Source organism: Cricetulus griseus, chromosome 2 (assembly GCF_003668045.3).
Source record: "Cricetulus griseus strain 17A/GY chromosome 2, alternate assembly CriGri-PICRH-1.0, whole genome shotgun sequence".
Taxonomy (NCBI): Eukaryota; Metazoa; Chordata; class Mammalia; order Rodentia; family Cricetidae; genus Cricetulus; species Cricetulus griseus.
The window spans coordinates 234,553,923-234,578,970 of NC_048595.1; the positions used below are offsets into that span (position 1 = coordinate 234,553,923).

Here is a 25,048-nt window from a genome sequence, read left to right on the forward strand (position 1 = left end):
TTAGGTGTATTTTAGTCATTTGAGTTTCTTCTGTTGAGATCTGTACCCCATTTTTAATTGGATTATTTGATGTTTTGATGCCTATTTTCTTGAGCTCTTTATATATTTTGGAGATCAACCCTCTGTCAGATATGAAGTTGGTAAAGATGGTTTCCCATTCTGTAGGCTGTGGTTTTGTCTTATTTGCCATGTCCGTTGCCTTACAGAAGCTTCTCAGCTTCAGGAGGTTCCATTTGTTAATTGCTGCTCTCAGCATCTGTGCTACTGGTGTTCTATTAGGAAGTGGTCTCCTGTGCCTATGTGTTCAAATGTTATTTCCCACTTTCTCTTCTATCAGGTTCAGTGTAGCTGGATTTATGTTAAGGTCTTTGATCCATTTGGATTTGAGTTTTGTGCATGGTGATGTATATGGCTCTATCTGCAGTCTTCTACATATCAACATCCATTTATGCCAGCACCATTTGTTGTAGATGCTTCCCCCCCCACTGTATAATTTTAGCTTCTTTGTCAAAAATTATGTGTTCATAGGTGTGTGGATTCATGTCAGGGTCTCCAATTTGATTGCATTTGTCCACTTGTCTGTTTTTATGCCAAATACCAAGCTGCTTTTGCTACTATAGCTCTATAGTCTAGTTCAGTTGTCAGGGTTGCACTACAAAGACTTTTACCCACTGAACCATCCTGCTTGACCCAAGGTCTACTTTCATTTGAAACCTTGATTGACCACTGGAATCAAGTCTGCCTTTAGTAAGAGATCACAGAACTAATGGATGTTAAAATTAGAAACTGATTCAAGTTATAATGTACATCAAACATTTTAGCCTGATTTCCTCCACCTGGAGCGTTGAAGACAGTTGCCAGAATTTAGGACCATGAGTTGGCAGAAGTTCATGCTAATTAGAATACACACATTAAGCAGAAAGGTTGATCTGTGTTAGCGTTTGCTAGTAGGAAGATTGCTTCGAACAGTGATGCAGGATTTCAAATTCTAAACTTGGACTACACATTTAGCTGGGATTAGTGGCATAGGGCTGTAATTCTAACAATTTAGCTACTCAGGAGGCTGAGGCAGGAGGATAGAGAGTTCAAGACCTGCCTAAGCTATAACACAAATTCTAATCTAGCCAGGGCATTTAGAGAGACCCTGACTAAAACTGGAGATAGAGCCAGTGACTGTGGGTGTAGCTCAGTGGTGGAGCACTTTGAGCAGGAAGCTGAGGAAGTGGCCTTGCTGACTCTTGTCCTCTTCACTCACAGGTATGTTGATTCATCTGTTAGAGTCCCTCAGGCAGCAGTGCTGACCCAAAGCCCAGGAAGGACTAAGCTGGTCCTGAGATGACAGTGTTTGCTGTGTTATGTGCATGGGTTTGATGCTGTCTGCAGTGTATCCTCAGAATGAAAAATGCAGGAAAGATTTCAGATAACCGTCAGTCTCTTTCAGCCTCGGCTCATACGAAATGGTTTTGATTACATTTGGTAAAAGTTCTGATGAAATGGCTTCTCTTTTCTTTTGTTCAGATTAAAATCAGCACATGAATTATTTCAGGTAGATTCGTTCCCCAAGGAGAATTGTGTGTGTTTCTTAGGAGGGCTGGGGACTGGGCTCACCTGGCAGTGCTGGGGCTTAATTGTAACAAATTAGAGCTTAAATATAGCAAGCATCCTGGGGCCTAAATGGAATTGTATTGTGTATTTTGGGGAAAATGCACTTGAAATTTATTTAGACTCTGAGTTTCTTCTTCAGGTATTTGTAGCTGTAGGATTAGACTCTTTGGACAAAAATAAACTGTCATGAAGGCATCTTGAAATCCACCTCAAATTTCCTATGATTGCAAAAATGAACATTTTCATATATGTTCTGTTGGCAGTGGTCTGAAGGACTACTTATTTGAGGTATTTTCATACTGTATGAGAGGAAAAGTGGTGATTGTGTCCTGGCTCAGTGAACCATTTGAACACAGATTGCTACCTTCTACCTGGAATAGGTCTGTGGCTAGCAGGGTTACGACTGCTAAGTCAGCAGTAGAATGGATTTGCAATGCATCTGGTATTGGCTGCCATCTAATATGTTTTTGTAATCATATGGTTCACAGATTATGGAGCATGACAGAGTTGTCACCTCCCTGGATAAAGGTCTATACAGTCAGGGCATTACTAAGTAAAGTCAGTATAGTGACAGTCGTTACTCAGTTACCACAGTGTGTGAGTGCCTTAGAGGGTTAGTGCTAAGAGTTAATTGTTGCTTTAGCACCTGACACATTCACAGCATGAATCATGGTACATGTGGAACTGAAATCCACATGTTGTCTTATTTGAGACATTTTACTAAGTCATTTTGGGTGATGATTTTATGTTCTATGCTCCTTACACCTTTTTATACCCTAAAAGGTATTCATTCTCCTCTCTGCTCCTAGCAGCTACTGTTCTGAATGTTCTTTGAGGGGTGTTTGTATTCAACCTAAAATGGTCCAGGAGTAATTACTTACAATATTCTATGTACTGCTGTACTCTTGGTAATCTTCAACAACATAAATTGTTCATGGTTTGAAAAGAACAATGCACAGAAGAATCTTGGTGAGCTTCTTTGGTTCTTGACATCCTGAGCCTGGTGATAGACTCTAGGCTGAGAACAGAAAACAACAGCCAGTGCAGGGGGACATTTTCCAAAAGTGATGACCGTGCTTTTCCAGTGTGCAGGTTCCTGAACCAAGTGATCAGAGTTATGAATAATTATAGACAGCTGTCCGATCTCCCCTATGTGTTTTGGGTGTGTCTTCCACTACTGGCTCACCTCACCCATTCAGTTCTCTCCCAATGTCTGCCTGTCTTATTTCAGCAGGGGCTGTGGTCTTTATCTCTCTTGTTCATAAAGAGTCTGCTTTAAAGCCCAAATCATTCTCAACCTAAGGGGAAATGTTTCTGCATTTCTTCTTCAAACACCCCCTCCATCCTGAACCTACCTGGAAGTCATTGTGATTTCACATCGTTGACACAAATGTCCCTCACAGTGGTAGACCTGCCCTGGGCCGCTGGGCCTTCCCAGAGTGCCAGTTACAATCCTTCCCACTTCACGACTGTTGCCGTCTATTAGTTTGCTTCACTCTTTTAACAAGGATATAAATAGCCAAAAGATGAGAGGTGCAGGCTGGAAAGAGACGCACAAGTAATGCCAATGAACGGTTTTCCTTCCAGTTCATGTCATTCGGATGATTTTTAATGTGTGAACCATACAGATAGATTAATGAAGCTCTGCTGAATATATGCTTCTTAACTTATGCATTTACCTCCTGAATATTGTTTTTCAAAAATGTATTAATAGGTTGAACCATATGAATTACCATGCTGATAGGTCATAAATGGTTGATGAATAGCAGTTTCATCCCCATGGTTTACGCAGTCTTGTCTACTGAGTTTCCACAGTTTAATTAGGGAGAGATGAACATGTTTGAGTTGGCACATAGTAGGTGTGCTGAGACTATTTCCTAAGATGTGTTCTTATGTAGCCATCCTTTAATAAAGCCTGGAAAACTCCCAGAGACCATCTATTACAGTCTATTATATAGAGACTTAAAATATGTAATACAAAAAATGTAATATTTTAAAAATCACTGAGAAGCAAATTGCTCATTCCAGATGCCTCAAGACCCATTTCACATATTTTCTGAGAAGTAACCCTTGCTTGATTTCTCTGAGCATATGTATTTCCCTCCTTACACCCACAGTGCTCTGTGTGTTAATAGGATATTTAGAACCAGTTGCTGGCTTCTCTTGTCGCTCATACTGTAACTCATGTGAAAGGAATTATCCTCTCAGCTATTACCTGAAACATTATCTAAAGTATAAAAGCATTTGTTTACTTAAATATGCACAAGTCATTTATTTTAAAATCTGAAATCCAGTGTTATTTATTTCTACATAAATTTAAGTATGTATGTAAATGCATTGGGTGTGGACATGCTGTGTAGCTCTGGAAGCACTGACCATCATGGTGGTTTTACTTGGCAGTCTGCGAGTAAACTTGGACATGGGCAAAGCAGCATATGGATGGATGATTATGAAAGATGAGAATATTCCTGGTACAGTTGTTCGGACCAGCACGATACCCGAGGAACTTGGACGCCTGGTGTACTTACTGACAGACAAAACAGGTACTGTCCAGTTGTCTTTGTCTTTCAGTGGACCACATAGCATCAGAGCTATTCTGTTTTATACATATGTGTCCTAATTGAGTACTGATTGTATAGTTCTCTATATTCCACCTTTGAAAACTGTTTGTATGATTGAGTCTCCATTCCCTCCTACCTTCTCTGTCGTCACAGTTAGTGAGATGTAACTTTGCTACAGCTTTACGTGACTTATTTTTGCATTTTGAATGTGATAGAATCTCACATATTTTTTCTCACTGCTGTTACATGCATCTGTAGTGGCTTAAGAGCAGACATATTTGTTCATTGTGTGACCCTTGAGTTGTGAGAAGTTGTGTAAGTGCAGTGTTTTAACAATAGCAACCTCCTGCACAGATTATCACACCTATTTAGCCCATTCTGTAGCTCCATTTTTATTTTGTCCTTATTTTGTGTTTTTTTCTATTAAAGAATTCTTGATAAATTTATAATGTACCAATAAAAGATAATGATTTAGATTTCTAGTGTTAGTGAACTGGAAGTAAAAACAACATACATAGCTTAATCAAATAAAATAGGCGTCAAATATAGTTCAACATCACCTTTGCTTAGTGTCAGTTTATAATTGAACTATAAATAGTACAGATACACTGACAACATATTTTAACATTGTTATTGTTATAAAATGATTTCCATTTGAAAAAGGGTAAGAAATAGAAGTAGGTACATAACTAGGAAAGGTTAGAAGTAGGTGTATAACCAGGAAAGAACACATATTTACAGATGTGACAACAAAGGTGGTCAACTGATAACTAATTAAAATATTAAATCAGCAATATGGCAGATTGAAGGTTAAAATACTCAGAACAGCCTGTTTAGGTGTAAGTGGAAAGTGAAGCTCCCATTCATAATAACATCCATTTATCAAGCATGTGGATATGAACCTAAGGACTGGATGGGTGTGTGTGAAAAGTGACATTGCTGAGAAATATAACTAAACATCTGATAAATATGAATTCAGTATTCTACAGATGTCAGCTCCCATGGGGAATCTGGAATTTTAGTGTAACTCAGGGTCCAGCTTGGGGATATTTATTTGGATTTCAGTGCAGTGGAGAAAAATCAAGAAAGGATGGTGGTGGTAAGTGCAGGTGACTCACTCAGGACCATAGAGGGTTCTGCTTCAAGAAACTAGACTGAGGAAATGGATTAGGAGTTTCCATTCCTAATTCCAGTGAGCTGACAGGAAGTTTACAGAAGACTCCAATCTATGGCAATGCTAGCAAAAATGTGGAGCATTTTAAAACTGAAAAGATCTGAAGCAAGGCAGTCACTACTAAGCACACTGAAACTCAAGATGGCTCCTAGGATGAGCCACACAGAGGGAAGAAGCAGCCTCCATCCCAGAGCCCTGGAGAGGCGGTCCTGCATAGTCCATCTGCTTGGGCAGGCAGGTACAAGGATAAGTCACTGAACCTTGTGTGCACTGCTGTTCAGGGTTCACAGGCTGCCTTTGTTCAGAATCCAGTCTGTCAGAGTAAAGGATGGGGGACTACAGGGTAAAATTACCCCATTGCTATGAGCTGTCTAGTCTTGCTGATAGAGCCACTAAAGCCAGAAGCGCTAGAGTCATATCAAAGCAATGGTATGAGCAAAAGAACACAGAAAGCCTGGGAGAACCTTCAGGAAAATGTTTAGTCCTTAAGAGAGTTCAGTTGCACAAGTTAAGGAGAAAGCCACAATGAAGCATGCAATAATAGATAAAGCGTAACAGGTTTGAGACGTTTGTGATAAGTCATTGTCTATGATTTAAGAAGGAAAGCTCATAATAAAACTTGAATGCATTGAAATACCCTTAATTTTTGCTGTTTGAAGCCCTGTAATCAACAAAAATATAATATGGAAAGCTCTAGATAGGTGTGCTCAGCTGCAAGGCTTGTTTAAATTCAGAACTCTATAAATTACAGCATTACCATAAAAACCAAAAACCCAGGGACCCCACCACCACCACCACCACCACCACCCATTCAGTAAAGAATTTGATGAATTGCAATTCAGGACCTATATATACGAAGTTCATTAACAAACCAGAGGTGAGGATGGACTGTTTTTATTCTAGAAAAGGGTACTCCCAGCATATAATCTTACCATATATAGTAAGCATTAAACACTTACCAGTGGGCTATTTAAAGCTTTTCCCCAAAACTAGGAGGAACAAAAAGATAGCACAGTATCATACTTGAATTTCTAGCTTGTGTTGAAAAGCAAGGAAAGGGTCAAAGGTTAAGAAAGGATGTAATCCTAGCTGCTTGGTAGAGGGGTGGGTGCTAAGGAAGGAGGAACTGCAAATCCAAGGTCTTCCTGGACTACAGAGTAAGTACAAAGCATCTTAGTAATATCCTGCCTTAGAAGAAAAAGTAAAACATGGCTGGAGCTGGAGCTCAGTGTGGAGGGCTCGGCCAGCATGTAGAAGACCCTAGGTAAAGTCCCTGGTACTACCAAAAAATAGGGGTCTGGTGGAGGGGAGGGGGCAGACACACATAGAAAATCTAATGAATTTATAGATTAATATTAGCATTGGTAGGTCATTTTAGCAAATCCAATATAGAAAAATCTATTGTGTTTACAAATAACAAAACCAGAAAAATTTAAAGAATAATGTTCAATGACATAAAGTTAAAATCATTAATTTCTAGCTTGTGTTGAAAAGCAAGGAAAGGGTCAAAGGTTAAGAATTCCTGAGGTTGGAGAATGTATTTTCTGCAGCGTTTGACCTTTCTCATTTCCAGAGGCTTACACTTAGGCAGAGTATGCCTGAGCTCAGTGCAAGGCAGAGGCCTCCTGCTCAGCAGTGTTGGGCCTGCCCGGTGTAGGGTTGGCCAGTTTGCTCTTCCGTGCCAGCCTTTCCTCTGACCTCATGCGTTGAAGGGAAGCTTCTCATTTGGTTGGTGTTTCCTAGGAGAATGCACCGTGTCTTCTTCTTCCCTTAAGAGCTTTCTCCCTGTTTGTCTTTCAAAGTTCGCTTGACCACCACCAGTGGCACCAGACCCTGAGTGGAAGTCAGAAGGAGTTTGGAGAGATTGGCTGGGTCAGGAGTGCAGGTGTCAGAGCCTCTGTAGGGTGGGCACTGGGAGGCTCATGCTACATGTGTAGGCCCAGAGGTGCTTTGGGCATGGAGCCAGCAGTAGTGTTGATAAGCAGGGTGCTGGCCTGAGTTGTCCTAGTCACTCCCAGAAGCAGCACTTTGAATATCTGTCTTTGGCTGCCTGCCGTTGTTAATATGTAAATGTTTTGTGACATTAGTCCTCCCTAAAATGCTGGTTTCCTTTTTGAAAGAAAAAAAAAACGAACAAACAAACAAAAAAAAAAAAAAACAAGGATGAGATTCTTTTTTCTGTTGTTGTTGTTTCTTTACCCCCCTTTTTTTATTAGAAAGAAAATTATTTTACATGTCAATCCCAGGCCCCTCTCCCTCCCCTCCTCCCCTGCCCCCCCAACTAATGCCCTACCCATCCCATACCCTTTCTGCTCCCCAGGGAGGGTGAGGCCTTCCAGAGGGGGGTCTTCAAAGTCTGTCATATTCTTTGGGATAGGGCCTAGGCCAACCCCCTTGTGTCTAAGCTCAGGGAGTATCCCTGCATGTGGGCTCCTAAAGTCCATTCCTATGGTAGTGATAAGTACTGATCTACTACAATAGGCCCCATAGATTTCCAAGGTCTCCTTACTGACACCCACATTCAGGGGGTCTGGATCAGTCCCATGCTGGTTCAGTCTGGGGACCAAGAGTTTTCCCTTGTTCGGGTCAGCTGTTTCTGTGGGTTTCACCAGCCTGGTATGAACACCTTTGCTTCAAGGGTGAGATTCTTAATTATAGCTGCCCATTTTCCACTGTGAAACTTTAGTTCATCAGGGTAAGATCCTGAAACCCAAATCTGCCTTCTCTTGGTGTTGTTTTTAAAGCTAAACAGTGCTTCTTGGATGCAAGCAGTCTTAGTGTTTGGGATTAGATAATAACAAATCCAAAAGATTTTAGAGAACATGACGAAGTTTTGAATATATAATTCTGCAGAAAAATAGTCACATAGACAAAAGCAAAAAGTAGCTGGAGCATTGCTGTGGCAACAGACAGTGTCTTTAGATGTTCTGCCATCACCCCTCAGATCCCCATGGCACTGGCCTAGGACACAGAGCCTCATTCAATGGACACTTTGGAGCCTGAGACTCCTCTTGCCTCTTTTCCAGTCCTAGCTCAAGCAAGTAGAACTTTTCCCAGCTCTCAAGAGTCCTGAGACAAGCAGGCTGCAGCCAGAGGAGGGAGGGTTTAATGTCTGCAAAGTAAACTCACACTGAAAATGAACCACAGCAATCTATTTCTCACGTGGCCTGAGAGTTAGGAATCAGCAGAACTGTATAGAGTGTACTGAGGAGCAGACCAGATGATACCCGGCTTCTCACCTTTGGTTTGCTTGTTCATTTGTCGAGATGGCTTCCTCCTCTGCTTCCTGGGCTGACCTGGAATTCACTGTGTAGCCTTAGGTGGCTTTGAACTCAATGCTCCTCCTCCCAAATGCTGGGGTTACAGATGTGAACCACCTTGGTCGCCCACCACTGCCTTTCTGAAGAAGCCTTTCGTTGTAAGAGCCTTTGAAGAAAATGAGGTCCTTGGCTGAGTTTTTCCTTTGTCTGGCCATTTGTTTAGATGGGTTGTAATTGTTCAGGCTGCATCTCCAACTGCAGTCCCTCCCCAAAGCTGTCTCCCAGGAGACTCTTGCTCAGCACCTGTTCTCAGGGTGGATCCTGACCTGTCCTGGGGGAGGGGGACTCTGGAGCCCTGATTCTTGGGTATCCCAGGGGTTCTTGAAGGTAGTAGATCTGTCATAGCCTATCATAAAGGCTATACTGACTAAATCATAGACTGATGGATAACAAAAAACAAATGATACATCTATTATTGTCATTGGCTAAGTGGCATTTCATTTCTCGCACCTCAATCTTATAAAAAACATACGTTATTTCATAGGTCAGATGAAAAGACATGAGAGTGAGTGGTGGCCACCCCTCTAATTGTGATCTCAGGCATATTTTAGCTCTACTGAGTGAGAGTTGTCGGCCTCTCCAGCTCAGAGTCAACTGCTGGACAGCTCTAGGGACAGGGACAGTAGGTGAGCAAAAATAGAAATCTGGGTAAGTCTAAGAGCCCCCATCTTGTCCCCAACCCCCTTTGTGTCCTGCTGAGACAGTACACTCTTGGTGTTACGTTCCAGGATGTAAATTGCTAGTCCCGTCTCATAGTCTCTATTTTAGTCACATGAGTAATGGCTCTGTATTCTCCTGCAAGTAAATGTATTCTGAGCGTATGTGTTGGGAGCAGATCAGGTGTTAGCTGCCAATCCCTTGTGTCCTCAGCTGCAGCAGAGCTTGCAGCAGTGGATGCTTGTTGGCATGAACAGCTTTGGTTGTGGAAAGCAGAGCAACAGCACTCAGACTTCAGTCAGCTTTCAGACATCTTGTAAGGGCTGACTTCCTGCTGAAACGCTTGAGTGTAAGCTGGCATCCAAGGAGCTTTACATTACTAACATAATTGCAAGGTGGTCCTTCCTTCGTATGATTGTAAATTGGGTTTGTGCTTCATCAATAAGCTTTTTGACAAGAAGCGTCCATCACAGTGGCTCTCTCATTTGCCACAGCAGAATAGAAAATGAAGTGTCCCAATAATTGCATTATAGTTTCCTTCTTGTGGACAAGAAAGCAATGCGGTATAATTAGGTTTGATTGGAGTGCACGTTTCCGGTAAGATCTGAAATTAATGATGTTGCTATAGTGACACATCTGCGGCCAGCAGCGCGTGAAACATAAAGTAATTCACTCGACAAGAGTCGACATCTGTTAGCTGCAAGGATGCAGAGCATATTGACACTGACCAGGAATACTAGGCGGTATGTGATAAATGAACAAATGATGCTGAAACAGGACGGATAATTTGTACTTAATCTGCTGGGAGAACTTTAATCTTCTCACTGGTTGCATTTGACAACACCATTGTTTAAAGAACAATGCTGCAGTGAACTCATAAATTTTAAAACTTAACTCACAGTGCAGCCTATTAAAGTAATACATTAATTCCTTTGCTAGGAAGTTTTTGTCTCCATGTAGAACAAAACCATTACTTGAAACAACAGGCCTTTTTTGGACCTATATTTTAATTATACCATCCATTACCCAAAATGTTATGTTGTTCAGGTTTGAATATTGAGAGTTTCATAGAACAGCATCATCAGGAGAGAAATGCTGTTTTCATAGTTTTAAAAGCAACAACAGCATTAAAAAGAAACGTGTGTGTGTGTGTGTGTGTGTGTGTGTGTGTGTGTGTGTGTGTGTGTGTGTGTTAGTGTATATAGGGTAGGCAGATCTGAAACTAAGATTTAGAGGGAATTTTTAATGTCCTCTAAAGCAGAAGGCCACCAAGGTCTCTCCATCTTGGTGTAGCTGCAGCATTCACTTGCAGCCAGCATGGACTGCCTTACCAGGACAGGCATTCACGACAGTCCATGCTTGGATGGGAGTAGTGTAATTAACATTTGGGTGTTTAGACTGATTGAGATACTCAACGCCAGCTGAGCAGACGTCTGCCTCCAATACTAGGAATCAGAATCTTGTGGAAACGCCTGATTGATGAGGAAAGTAGACTGGCTCTACATGAATAGTGGTGCGTGCGTGCATGCATGGATGCATGTCAGTATTCATGCTTGTATGTGTGGTGACCAGAGGACAAGTCTGGGTGTTCTTCAGGTACTCCCACCATGTTTTTTGAGACAGGGTCTCTCACTCACCTGGAACTCCCAGGTAAGCTAGCCTGACTGGCTCTTGAACCCCAGGGGTCCCCATGTCTTCACCTCCCCAGCACTGGATTATAGGAGCATGTGTATTACCATGCCCAACTTCTCACAGATCTGCCTGCCTCTGCGTCCTGCTTCTGTCTCCTGAGTGCTAGGATTAAAGGTGTGTCCCACCACCATGCCTGGCCAACTTTAAAAAAGAAAATGTAGGTTCTAGAAATTGAACTTTGGTCTGCATGCTTGTGAGCTATTCCTCCAATCCTGTTAGGATTTTGAGGCAACTCACTGTGTAGACCAGGCTGGCCTTAAACTCATAATCCCACCTCAACCTCCTGAGTGCTGGGATTATGTGTGTGCCAACATACCCTACTCAGTAACATTTTAGTGACCAACGCATGTTAAAGTTAGTGATTTAGTCATCACCTGAGAGATTTTGTTTTCATTTACTCGTTTGTTTTGCTGTAATCAGTGATCTCTCACTGTCATTGCTTTGCCTTGCTAGAATCTTCAAGGAACTCCCATAGTCTTGGGGATGAGCTGGTCCCTCTGCACTGAAGGTGGCTTCTTCTGTTTGTCTGTTAGAATCGCCTGTCTGTCCATGTATTGTGGCTTGGCAGAATCTTAGTGCACCAGCAACTTGCAGCCCAGTGGTTCTGATCAGAGGCTCCACATCTGCTTCCCAGTGTGGATGGCATCTGTTGCCACCCCGAGAACGATGCCTGCAGGATGTTTTTCTTAAAAATCAATTTCCTCTTTGCCTGCCTGGCTCACTGCAGTCCAAAAAGCCTCTGCTTTATAAAAGACCACTGTGTTGTTTTCTCTTAGAAATCACAAGAAATCTCTTTATCACAGGAACTGCTCGTCATAAATAACTTAATGTCACTCTCTTTGCAATGGCTCTCTTAGCATCTGGTGTCATAGCTAGCACCTCCTTTCTAACAGTTTCCAGTTTGGAACCCATTGGTTTCTGTCATATTAAGATGACAAAGTCAAGAAATCACCCGTGAGTGAGCTATGAGAAGCGCTAGAGGAAGACTCTGTGGTGCCAGACTCACCCGTGACTGAGCTCAAGAGAGTCTGAATGAGTGCAGGAGGAAGCGCAACCCTGAAATCTCTAAATAACATTCTCAAGGTCCCTCTTGCTATCTGAGGATTTCATGAGGAGTTCACCTAAAGGAGCACCTGTCTACGTGCACATTCCAACTCTGAGACCCAGCCAGGTGGGATGTACTTAGCTAGAATACTGAAATATCAGAGACACTTTATTTTATTACCTGGTGGACAGTGTTAGTAGTGGTTTGAATACATCAGTTTTGAACTGATTCAGACACTGTTTATTACAACTTAGACATTTTAAATATATGGTTATTGCATTGTAGCTTAATTCAAGTAAAAAACTCGGGCTTTATCGCTCTTCCACAGCACTTGGTGTAGCTATTATACAGTGCTTACCACCGTCCAAGTTTAGAAATTTCTCATTGCCCCCTCCCCTAGCAACCCTATATGCACTGACAGTCACACCTCACTCAGTACCTTCCCCACTCATAGTCCCAAGAAACCTTGGCCCTGCTTTCTGTCCCAGTGGATTTGCCTTATGGGCATTGTATGAATGACAAATAATGATGATAATACTAATAATAATACTAATAATAATAATAATAATAATAATAATAATTCTGGCCTCTGTGTTTGGGCTTCATGTAGTGGAATATTTTCAAGGTTAATCAACAGTGTAGTATACAGTGAGCACTTCATTCTTTTTTCTGATAAATACTATTCTATTGTATTATATACTTCATTTTATTTATCCACCTATGAATGAATGGGCATTGGGGTTGTTTCTTCCTTTATACTTATTGGAGATAATTCTGCTATGAATATGCAGACATTTAGCCAAGGCAAAGTAGACATGAAAAAGAAGTGGCGTCCATATTGTAGAAGAGAGTAAGCTGTGTGTGTGTGTGATGCAGTCTTAAATATAGGAAATCATCCTGGATCTTTAACCTAATAGCCAAAGTATGTAGAGCAAAATCATTCATAGAAATGAATTGTATTTTTATATACTAGCAATAAACTACCCCAAGGTTGAATCAGAAGGCAATTTCATTTAGAATAGCATCAAAATTAAAATACTTCTTAGTATATGCCAACCAAATTCATCAAGTTAAAGATTCCAAATACCTATTTTTCAGCACTTGGATAGTTGGTCTTAAATCCATATGGATATATTTGGAGGGACCAGAAAACTAAAATAGTCTTCAAGAAAGAAGTTAGAAGGACTTGCATTTCCTCGTTTCAGAAGTGACTACAAAACTACTGTTAGTAGGACTGTGTGGCAGACCAGAAGGCAGACACAAAGTACAAAGGATTAAGCTATGAGTGGGATCAAACACCTTTCAGTGAGGCTATCCAGACAGCATTCCAGGAAAGAAACAGATGTCCCCACACTGGTACTGCTACAGTGGATACGTATTTGCAAAAATGAAGGCAAACTCTTTCTCAAAGGAGATTCTAGACTTAAATACAGCACTAAAATTGTAGTCTCTGGTTGTTCAGTCTTAAGAATTTGCTCTGACTTCTTCATGTCGTCCTCTCTGGCTCCAAATAGACAACTGAATGAAAGTGTTTTAATAATCCGAACCCTGAGATGGGTGTGGTGACACATACCTACTCAGGAGGCACAGGCAGGAAGATTACAAGTGAGAATAGCTGGGCTACATAATGGAAGGAAAGAACTCTAAATACAGAGCTTTAGAATGTCTTTGTAAGCATTCTCCTAGAAGGAGGAGATAATAGTTCTAACTTGGGCTACAGTTACCTTTTACATCATTTCAACTAAATATATTGTGCAACAATGCATTTAATATTTTAGTGTTATCTGTGTTCTCTTTATTCACAGTCTTTGTGCATGTGTGGAATTACTCTTGAGATTTCTCCAAAGATTTGCTAAGGAGCAAAATACAGTAGATAGCATTGTTGAACTTGGGAAACTTAGACTGGAAATATTATATCACAAACTTAAAAGGATGACTAAAATGATGTATTAAAATAGGAGCCACATTCGAACCCTAAATTTACTATCTAGAAATAGTCTGAATGGAATGATTGTGATGATATGTCTTTGTGTAATGATATGATTGTGGACCTGTTGCATTTGAAATGCTAGGTTTTTCTTTGCCCATAATCTGGGGGAAAAAAATACACCATCAAGTGAATTCAAATACACACAGTCTCATATATGCCTTTTCCTATGCATCTGTAATTCCTAGGTTTTTCTTTTGTTTTATCAGTTTTGTTTTGTTTGTTTTCAGTTTTATTATTTGTTTGTTTTTTGAGATAGGGTCTTACATACATCCCTGGCTGACTTGGAACTTTGTAGACCAGGCTGGCCTGGAACTCAGAGATCTATGTGTCTCTACAGCTTGGGTGCTGAGTTTAAAGATTTGGCCACATTATATCTTGCTAGTTTCCAGTTTTAATTAAACTGTTTTCTTCATTTTTTTTTTATCAGAAGCTATTTTCATTACAGATTAAGAGCTGGGCTTTGGGAATGACACTGAGATAATACAAAGAATCCAATCTGGAAGTTAGGGAGTATACAGTACTTCCTAACATGCCCAAAGCCAGAGGTTTGATCCCGAGCACTGTGTAATGCCAGAATCTCAAAGGCTGAGGCAAAGTCAAGAGTTGGAGACCAGGCCTGGTTTGTGTGGTCTTTTTAAGGATACTCAGCCCTGTTAATTTGGGGCTAGGTAGTTTTGTTCTCCAGCTCAGTACTGTGACTGAGTCATTGGTAACTTAACTTCCTAGTTTATGCCTTCCTTAAAACAGCAGAAGTTGCTGTTACGACGGTTAACAGATCTGAGTCAAAAGCAGAGACTGTTTTTTTGTTTTTGTTTTTTTTTTTTTCCTTGAGTCCCTTGCATTGTTGAAGGTTTTTAATGTGACATGCTTGGGGAAAAACTTCTAAGGTTCCCTGTCAGAATGAGTATTCTGCAGGCACTTTGCATCTCTAACAGGTGTCCCAGGGCACAGTCAAAGATGTGACCAGCATCCCTCTGGGCCAGAGCTCCTCATGGAGCAGTAGGACCTACCCTAGACTGCCTGTGTTCACTGCTGCTGATCTCCCTATCACAGGAACACTCACTCAGAATGAGATGGTATTTAAGCGGCTCCATCTGGGCACTGTCTCCTACGGAACAGACACTATGGACGAAATCCAAAGCCACGTCCTCAATTCCTACTTGCAGGTATGTGAATGCCATTTTCTCTCAGTGCATCCACAGTGGTCAACTAAATTGAGCCTATTATCTGCTAATTTGATTTTTTTTAATCTTTATTGTCACCTAGCTATCGATTCTAGTATCTCATTCAAGAAATTATGACTATTTCTATGTTAGCAGAATCATAGGAAATATAAATTTAATGAGCTAGAATGCTAGAATCATTTATTTATGTTATTTTCTTAGTGGATTTTTCTTTCTTTTCTTTCTTTTTTCTTTTTTCTTTTTTTTTTATTTTTGAGGGGGCTGGTTTTTCAAGTCAGAGTTTCTCTGTGTAACAGCTTGACTGTCCTGGAACTCATTGTGTAGACTGGGCTAGCTTTGAACTCACAGAAATGCAGCTGCCTCTGCCTCCCAAGTGTTGGAATTAAAGGTGTGTGCCACCACTACCTAGCTTGTGAATTATTTCTAAAACCGAAACTCTTTAGTAAACAGTATTTTAAATGGTAATTAATACAATACTGGTATTACTATTCTTTATAATAATCCCTTTGTTTTTCTTAATAATTAATAAAACTTTCTCAGGTTTTAAGAAAATAAATTCTGTTTTTCATCTTTTCCAATAACTAAGGTCGATAACTCAGCATCATGCAGCATCATTTGCCTTTCACTGAACTATAACAATAGTACAAGGATTTGCTGTGTCAGCAGGCATTCTCTTTCAACAGTGCATTATGAAATGAATTTCAAAAATCCTCTTTTTTTGTCTAAGTAATTATGGTATGACTTAAAAAAAATATTACTACTTCCCCAGAGCTGAGGTACAACACTGGGAGTTGATCTGGTTTCATGTGAGTTTAGAAGCCATGTCATTTACTTGCAGACAAGTATGCCATACAGTCCTCCCTTGCCCAGACCCTTCTAATTACCCATGCTCCTGACTCTCTTATCAGGACTTTTGGGTGTAGAGAATGTTCAACTCAAAGAAGGCTTGTGCCCCTGGCTTCAAGGAGTGTTTGTGTTTTGATGATTTTTTTACTTTTCATGTTTAGTAAAGTGGTGTGCTGGCTACTCTTATGTCAACTTGACACACAAACTAGAGTTATCTGAAAGGAGGGAACCTCGATTGAGAAAATGCATCCATAAGATCCACCTGTAAAGCTTTTCTTTAATTAGTGATTGATGGGGAAAGGCCCAGCCTATTGTGGGTGGGGCCATCCCTGTATTGGTGGTCCTGGGTTCTATAAGAAAGCAGGCTGAGCAAGCCGTGGGAAGCAAGCCAGTAAGAGCACCCTCCATGGTCTCTTCTCCTGCCTCCAGAATCCTGCCCTGTTTGAGTTCCTGCCTGATTCCCGTTGATGATGAACAGTGCTGTGGAAGTGCAAGATGAATAAACCCTTTCTCCCCAGTTTGCTTTTGGTCATGGCATTTTGTCACAGCAATAGAAACCCTAACTAAGACAGGTGGTTATAAGTTCTCCAAGATCCATGACTTCTCTGGCTATAAGTTTTCAGTACCAGGCATGATTTCCCTCTTTTGAGGTCTTAAGTCCAAATAAGAGATCTGTTGATTACATCCAGGTTTGCATGCCCCTAACTGCACCCTTAGAGTTACCTTGCTGTGCTGTTGATTGTCATGGTTCATTGGCATCAACGCTGGATAAGACTGTTGGTTGCTTCCCTCCATTGGAGCCTTCTCATACCATGAAAGATAGCCCTCCAAGAGGGAGCTTTCAAGTCAGTTCCAACTCGGGCAGAATTCTAGGTTTTCAACAATAGGGACTTACTATCTACACCAGGGCCAGCCAAGTGTAATAGCAATAACTGGTGATGTTTGGAAGTCTCTTGGACAGCCCTGATCAACAACTCAAAAGAGGACTTACCATGCTGGGTTTTGGGTTTTTGTTGGATGTCCTTTGGCTCTTGGAGGGGGCATTGTCAGCCAAGATAAAATTTTCATTTAAACAATATGTATTTGTATACCCTAACTTATGTGATTATAGGTATTTTTAAGTAGATATTTGCTAGTGTGATACCTTATGACTGGTTTAGGTATGAGAATGAAACTGGCTTTGTAGGAGGAGTTGGAAAGTGCTCCTTCTGCTTTTTTCTATCTTTCTTTCTTTTATTAGTTTAAAAGGGCTGGCTATAGATCTGTGAGAGTCTGGTTGGATTCTGTGGTGAATCCATCTGGTCCTGACCTTTTTTTTTTTTTTTTTTAGTTGGAAGGCTACTTATAACTCTTTCAATCTCCTCATTTGTTATGATTCTGTTTAGGTTGTTAATGTCTTCTTGGCTTAATTTTGGTGGTTTGGCTTAATCTAGAAATTATTCATTTCTTAGATTTTCCAACACAGGTTTTTAAAGTATTCCCTTATAATTTTTTGAATTTCACTGATGTCCACTGTAGTGTTTCTCTGTTCATTATTCCTGATTCTGCTAGTGTGGATCCCCCTGTTTCTCCCTTTGGTTGGTTAGGCCAAAGGTCTGTCAGTCTCCTTATTGTGACAAGGAAACAGCTTTTAGATTTGTTGAGCCTGTGTTGTTTTGTTTGTTCCTATTTCATTAATTTCTGCACTGAGTTTTGCTACTTCTTCCTTCCCCTGAGTTTGGATTGGTTTCTTCTTGTTTTTCCAAATTTTTGAGTTGTATCATCAAGTCCTGTATTTGTACTCATTCTGTAGGCACTTAGAGCAATAAATTTCCCTCATAGGACTGCTTTCAATGTGTCCTAGGAGGTTTGTTGCTTATGTTTTCTTTTTCATTTATTTCCAGTATATTTTTTGAAATTTATTTCTTGACTTTTTTTTGCAGAATTAATAATTCTGTAATAAGCTTTCTCTTTTTTGTTAAATTTACTAGAGGTGTGTTTTCTGTCAGTTGAAAGTTTTTGCACTGTGGTCAAAGAGGATATGTGGTATTATTCCTACTTTGGAATTTGTAAAGATTTATTTTATGTCCCAAGATACGGTCTATTTTAGAGAAGCCTATATGCTGCTGATAGATTGTGTATGGAATGTTCCATAGGTGTCGGTTAAGTCTATTTGATGTAGTATGTTGTTTAATTCTGATTTACATATGCATATACATACATATATACATATATTATTACGACAGTTATTTTCTATTCCAGTATATTTTATTTTAATATTTCGTTAATGTTTTTTATTTTAAATTTTTAAAAATACATCTAAATTAAAATTTAATTATTTTTCCCTTCCAAGATTCCCACACACACACACTCTTAACTTTTCTTTGATTATTATTTTTACATATACACAGGGCTGTGAATGTGTGTGTGTGTGTATGAGTATGTGTGCGCATAAATGTAAACACAAATGTATAAGTGGGCCCATTTTTGTTGTCTATGTGTATATAGGTTGAAGCCTAACCTTTGTATTGGGTAAACACAAGTAGTTCTTTGTCTAGGTGTGGAACCCTGGTGAGATGTTTTTCCCCTCCTTCTTAGCATGTCTATTGATACTGTCACTGTTTAGGTCTCATTTTTGCAGCCATTTCTAAGAGACAGTCTCACAGCAGACATCCTTGTTTTCTGCCTCACCCTGTCTTTGAGCTCCCTTCTGTGATGTTCCTTGAGCCAGAGAGTAGGTGTTGTGCTGGAGATATAGCCACTGATCCCTGATTGAGTCCAGCTGTGATTTTCTGTCAGTTTCTACTTTCGATACAGAGAGACTACTTTGGTGAGAGGTAGCTACACTGGTCTGTGAGTGCAAGGCTAAGATTTTATGTAGTTAAGGAATTACACTGGTCTGTGAGTGCAAGGCTAAGATTTTATGTAGTTAAGGAATTACACTGGTCTGTGAGTGCAAGGCTAAGATTTTATGTAGTTAAGGAATTACACTGGTCTAGTAGATTTCTCTTCTAAAAGGATCCATGACCTCATAGCCCCAGGTAGTTGGCTAGGTTTCTAGTACCAGGCATGAGTTCCCTCCTGTTGAGTGAGCCTTAAGTTCAATTAGACAATGGTTAGTTATCATCAACATGTGAATGCCATATGTGTAAAGATGGCAAGATACCTTTACAGATATCTTGCCATTCTGTCATTATTGTGTGTCATAGTTGTCACAGTTATTTTCCTCTCTTGGCAGCTCATAAAGTACTCTCTGGTACTATGGAAACTAGACTTTAGGAAGGAAGCTTTCAGATTAAGTTCAGCTCAAAAATTACAATTCTTTTGTCCTAAGTCTGCAGTGCCACCCACCTTTCAACCTCAGAGAGGCACTCAAGGGCACAGCAATAATGTGTATTCTTAAGGAGCTATTTGGACTTGTGTGTGTGTGTGTGTGTGTGTGTGTGTGTGTGTGTGTGTGTGTGTGTGTCTGTCTGTCTGTCTGTCTGTCTGTCTGTCTTTGTTTGGCAAAAACTCATGCTGCTGAGCTTAACAAAATCTAAAGGAGAAGAAGAGCTCAGGCTTCCTTTTTCCTAGGAATCTTTGTCCAGGGTGAAGTGGTACCAAGTAATCACTGCTTGATAAAATGTTCATTTTTCTGTGTGTTGTGGTAGACAACTGTAATTCCAGCACTCAAAAGGCTGAAGCAAGAGCGTGGAAAGTTCCAGTCCAGTCTAGGATACATATGAGACCATAAAAATAATAAACTTAACTTATGGTATCCATTAATGTGAATATTATAGATTATATGTGGTTATTATAATAATTATTTTATCAGGAACCTCTTAAAAGCAGAATGAAGAATCATTGTATAGCAGGCCTTTAATGTTTACTTACTTTATCTAAGAGCATTTGAAGATCTTTTACTAAAGGCCATGGACTCTGCCAGTATGATTCTGTGTGTGGAACTCCTTAATCCCTGTTTATATTCTGTGTCTCTAGCCCATTCTAATGTAGCACAGGTTTTTCTTAACCTGATTATCTTTGCCCACTGGAAGCACCAGGGGGTTGAGAGCTTACTCTTTAATGGAATTTGTGTGAAATTAAATTGTACAAGCATCTGTGAGCATTACATAATTCAGTAGAGGGACTGAACTCTTCTGCTTCTTAAGGTGGTGCAGATGGCAAGGGCGGGGCGGCTGTGGGCAGCACAGCTGAGCACTAAGCAGATACCTGTGCAGGAGGTACAGATACATACTTCCTCATGCAACCTGTGCTCCGTGGGGAGAGGCTCATGTTCAGTGCCTCTCAGTTGCTCTCATCCCTCGTCCCTACTAAGTACTGTCCTGTATCTCTGAAGTTGATAAGAGAGTGTAGGTTGGGTAGTGTCCTCTGTCACCCACCCTGGTAGCTACAAACCAGACCACCAAAGTTCAGAGACCTGTGCACAGCGGGTTCCTTTATAATCAAGGGAGAGTCTTAAGAATTCTGGCTGCTTTGGTTTGCTGTTGTTTTATGTGCATGTGTGAGTTCACCATTCTGCCTTGATCTTTATCTTACTGTTTTAAGGATTAAAGTAAGTTGCTTGAACTTAGGAATGGGAAAGTTTCAGGCTTTAATTATCATAGCAAATACTATAATGTGTTTGACAACCTTGAAATAGTGAAGCATTTTGCATTGCTGAGACAAAAAAGTGATTTGTATTCATGGGTACAATGTAGAGAAAGAATCAAATCGCTGTTCTTGTCTTACCTCATAAAACATGCCAGTAATTCCTGTGTGGACCCCTTCATTCTGTTTGCCCTCATTACATGACACCCTGTTTTAAAGGTACACTCCCAACCAAGTGGGCACAACCCAAGTTCTGCTCCACCGAGAAGAAGCCAGGCTTCAACCCCTAAAGTTAAAAAAAGCGTCAGCAGCAGAATCCACGAAGCAGTGAAAGCCATCGCTCTTTGTCACAACGTTACTCCTGTGTACGAGGCTCGGGCTGGAGTCACCGGAGAGACTGAGTTTGCTGAAGCAGACCAAGACTTCAGTGATGAGAACCGCACCTACCAGGCATCCAGCCCTGATGAGGTCAGTAGTTTCCTTTGAGCATCTTTTTGGGGAGGGTGTCCTTCACCAGGCAAGCCTGTGTGGATTGTTTCATCTGGACTCCATAGGCTTGCAGACGGCTTCTCTGGAGCAAGGATACACGACTGTGTCCTGGATTGTGACATGAACTGTAGCTGAAGTACATGCAACCCTCTGGGGTTAATTCAGACCTTCCAGGGCTCACCTTTGACCCTAATATGTCAATACCTGAGTTAGTCCTTTCCATCCTGGACAGTCATGACTTGACCTCTGAAATTCAGGCTGTTTCCGGCTGGATTTGCTTATGGTATTAAGGGAAGATCCCTAGAGATCCTGGACTTTTAACTTTATACCATTACACTCAACAGCTTTCACTAGAAATAGCATGAGAACATTAAGCTGGCTCTATCACAAGTTAGTTCCCAAAATAAACATATCACTGTTGCTGTACTTCATTGTCCACTTTGCCTCATGTTGCAAAGTCACTGGATTTGTATATTAAATTTCTAGTTGTTCTGTAAAATTCAGATACATTTATTCTTTAAAAAGATTTAGAATTTAAATAATTGAGAAACCTACAGAAATGATTTAAAAAACCTAAGTGTATTAACTTAGTCATTTCTAACTTTACTCCATTGAGATTTGGTAAAATCCATTATTAAAATTTCTACTTCTTATGCAGTCATTCTGAGTGTGTTTATAGAGTTTTAATAGTCTGTCCTCTTGGTGTTCTTTAGGCAGTTGTGTAAAATAATCAGACCACCTATGGAAACTGTTAACAAAGTAGATCTTTCAAATACCTGCAAAATTGGATCATATAAGTACATAATCAATATGTCTCTAGGAAATCTGCTAAACCCTGGTTCTGGAAACAATAGAAAGATAGGCATAGAAGCCCCAATGTTATTGATGAGCAGGGAACAGACCATGAAGAGTGGGGCAGGGTGGGGCATCAAGAAAACAGTAAGAACAAAGAGAGAGGTTAAGGAAGTGTGGTTCTCTGGCTGCACACTTCGCCCAGAGTACAGGTCCCCACCCTGGCGGGTTATTAAGTGGTGAGCACATGAAGCCGCTGGGACCTTCTCTTTGCTAGAAACTTGCCTGATCAGCCTGATGCCTGCAGCTTCATCTCACAGATCCCCAAATATACTCTGTTTTGATCTGTCCACCCTATCCAAATATGTTCCTAGACTCATAAGCATTTAGTAACAGTGGACATGACTGCATTGTGTGTTACCCCTGTGGACTGAAGCAACAGTACTTCCACTTTTGTCTAGATCTCGTTATATTCCTCTGAGGATTTTCAGTATCCTTATTACTGTTATAATTCACCTGAGGTAGTTTATCCCTAAACGCTGAGCAAAGCTAAGTTCAGGCAGTTGTAGTTAACTCTGTGCCCCTTTAGTACTAATCTACTTCACTGGTCATCAGTTGTTGTGTCCTAGGACAATTCTGAGTGTATTACTGGCTCTGCTTGGTTCTCCAGTTGAGTCTTCTGTGTGAGCCTCTCTCCCCACTCAGAGCAACAGTGTTCTAGTTTGAATGTGACATGTTTCCCACAAGTACTTGGGTTGGACTCTTGGTCCATAGCTGTTGATGATAGTTTGATACAGCTGAAGAAAAAGTAGGCCACTGGAGTGAGTCCTTTGGGATATCTTCTCCCTGTCCCTTTCCTGTCTACCATGAGGTAAAGAAGATCCTCCAGGACATGGTTCCACTGTCATTTTCTGCCCAAGCTCATGAAACCAAGCAGCCCATGGACTGAACCCTCTGAACCCCTGAGATGAAGTAAACCCTGGATTCTAAGTTGTCCATCATGTTTTGAAGTTGTTATTGTCAGTACAGCTGCACTAACAGAAAAGTGGTGCTGAAGTAGTGTCATGTGGTTCTTAACCCTTTGAGAGTAGTTTAAGGAGGGATCTGAGCTAGCCTGGCCCACACAGCGAGTATATATAATTTTATTCTGTATTGATAGGGGTTCATACCTAAGATTATCTTGAGTATCGCTGGAGTTTCTGAAGTTGGACTTTTGAAAAATCTTGGAACTATTAAGATTTTGTGAACGCTGTGATATGGACTAAATGGACATATGAGATAGTCATGAGCCTTTGGGGTCAGGGGAAGAATGTTATGGTTTGAATTTAAAATGTCCCCAATAGTGCCTGTTCCCAGCTGCTCATGTTTTTGACATGTTGTGGGAACTAGGTTGCTGTTGAGTAGCTTGTCCCTCTCCTTGCAGCCCTCCACTCCTCTCCTGCCCCACCATGAAGTGAACCTACCCCACTCTCCCACCACCAGGATGTCCATGCCAAGCTCATGAGATCAAACACCCATGGAATAAACCTTCTGAAACTGTGAGACAAAGCAAATCTTTGATCTAAGTTGTTTCTCTTACATATTTTGGCCACAGATACACAAAAGTAGCTGACACAGTTGGCCATGTCTGTAAATGACCAGTATGGTGACCTTATGGACTCAAGGCCAGATGAGAAACAATCACTGGGCCTGGTGGAGGAAGGGAAGAAACTGTATGATGTCTAAAAGTGGGCTTGTAGGGACAACTGGGCTGAAGACCCTTAAAGATCTAGTAGGCTCTTATTCCTATAGACTGGCAAGGCTGCATTCAGCATTCAAATATTTGCCTATTGGTACATAATAAAACTACAGAAAGAAATTTAAGATTCTTCCTGGAAGTCATACTACATCTCTGATTTAGAAAACACTGAGGTATCTGGGACAGTGGTACACACTTGTTTTTAATCCAGCACTCAAGAGACAGTGGCAGGGAGATCTCGGAGTCTGGGGCTATCCTGGTCTATATAGCAAGTTCCAGCCAGAGCTGTAAAATGAAACCTCGCCTCCCCCCATAAAAACTACTTGCATAGTCTGGTGAAAATCAGGATTAGTTGAGCTGTTGGTGATATTCAAGAAGGTCCAGAATAGAATCAATGTTGGTAGAAATGAAGAAGCTAGGGAAATCCGCTCCATCCTTTGAGTACCTGGCCCTGCAGTATGCACTCCCTTAGTCAATATCCCTTCACCATAGCCACACTGTGTCTCATAGATTCTATCGGCCAACATTTAACTGGGTATCTTTTGAAAGCAATGCAGTGTGTCAAAATAGAGAGAGAGAGAAAAAGAGAGAGAGAGAGAGAGAGAGAGAGAGAGAGAGAGAGAGAGAGTGTGTGTGTGTGTGTGTGTGTGTGTGTGTGTGTGTGTGTGTTGTCAGGGAGTCTCAGAAGCACAGTTTAACAGTCCTAAGCCATTTGGAAATCTCAGGGTCTCAGGGTGACATGGTATGTAGTAAGATATATAATGACTTATAAATTACTGTCCTCTTAGCCCTCAAGAAGGTTTTTTTTTTTAGTTTTTTTTTTGTAATTTATTCTTTTAAATTTCATTTTACATTACAATCACAGTTCTCCTTCCCACTTCTCCTCCTGCCCCCCTCACCTAACCCTTAGCTCACCCCAAGTTCACTCCTCCTCATGGGTAAGAGTTCCCATGAGGAGTCAAGAAAGTCTGGTCCAATAGGTTGGTGCAGGATCCAACCCCTTTCCCATGGCATCCCACCATAGGGAGTGGGCTCCAACAAGCTAGTTCAAGTACCAGGTCTCAAAAAGTTATTGAGACAGAAACAGGACACACAACTGCTTTCTGAAAGGGGAAAAGACTATCGTTCTTTTTCTCAGAAAGGGTTCATGCTGCTTTTGCTATTGTAGCATTCCAGAGCTCTCCTCAACTCCATATGATCACGTGATGAGAAGGAATTTCCTGTTCATAAATATTGGAAGGCTAGACCAAAGGTTTTCGAAAGCAATTCTTATTTGAAGTTCAAAAATAAACTATTTTACATATTCACTTTATTGTCTACCAAAAGAGATGTTGACATACATAGAAAGCTTTAAAATATTAGGAATTCACTGCCAAAAGACATTTC

General features: G+C 40.8%; 1 protein-coding gene across 8 annotated transcripts in view; it reads left to right on the top strand.

Annotated features, from left to right (window-relative positions):
• Nucleotides 1-25,048, top strand: part of Atp9b (ATPase phospholipid transporting 9B (putative)) — a 189,670-nt gene that overhangs the window by 126,447 nt on the left and 38,175 nt on the right. For all 8 annotated transcript variants that reach the window (XR_004768406.1, XR_003482992.2, XR_003482993.2 and 5 more), the window contains 3 exons: nt 4,006-4,148; nt 15,098-15,210; nt 20,863-21,111. Coding sequence is in view for 5 of the 8 variants with exons in the window: in XM_035440311.1 (XP_035296202.1) it covers nt 4,006-4,148; nt 15,098-15,210; nt 20,863-21,111 (505 nt within the window). In the remaining 3 variants the exon portion in view is untranslated. The remainder of the gene's footprint in view (nt 1-4,005; nt 4,149-15,097; nt 15,211-20,862; nt 21,112-25,048) is intronic.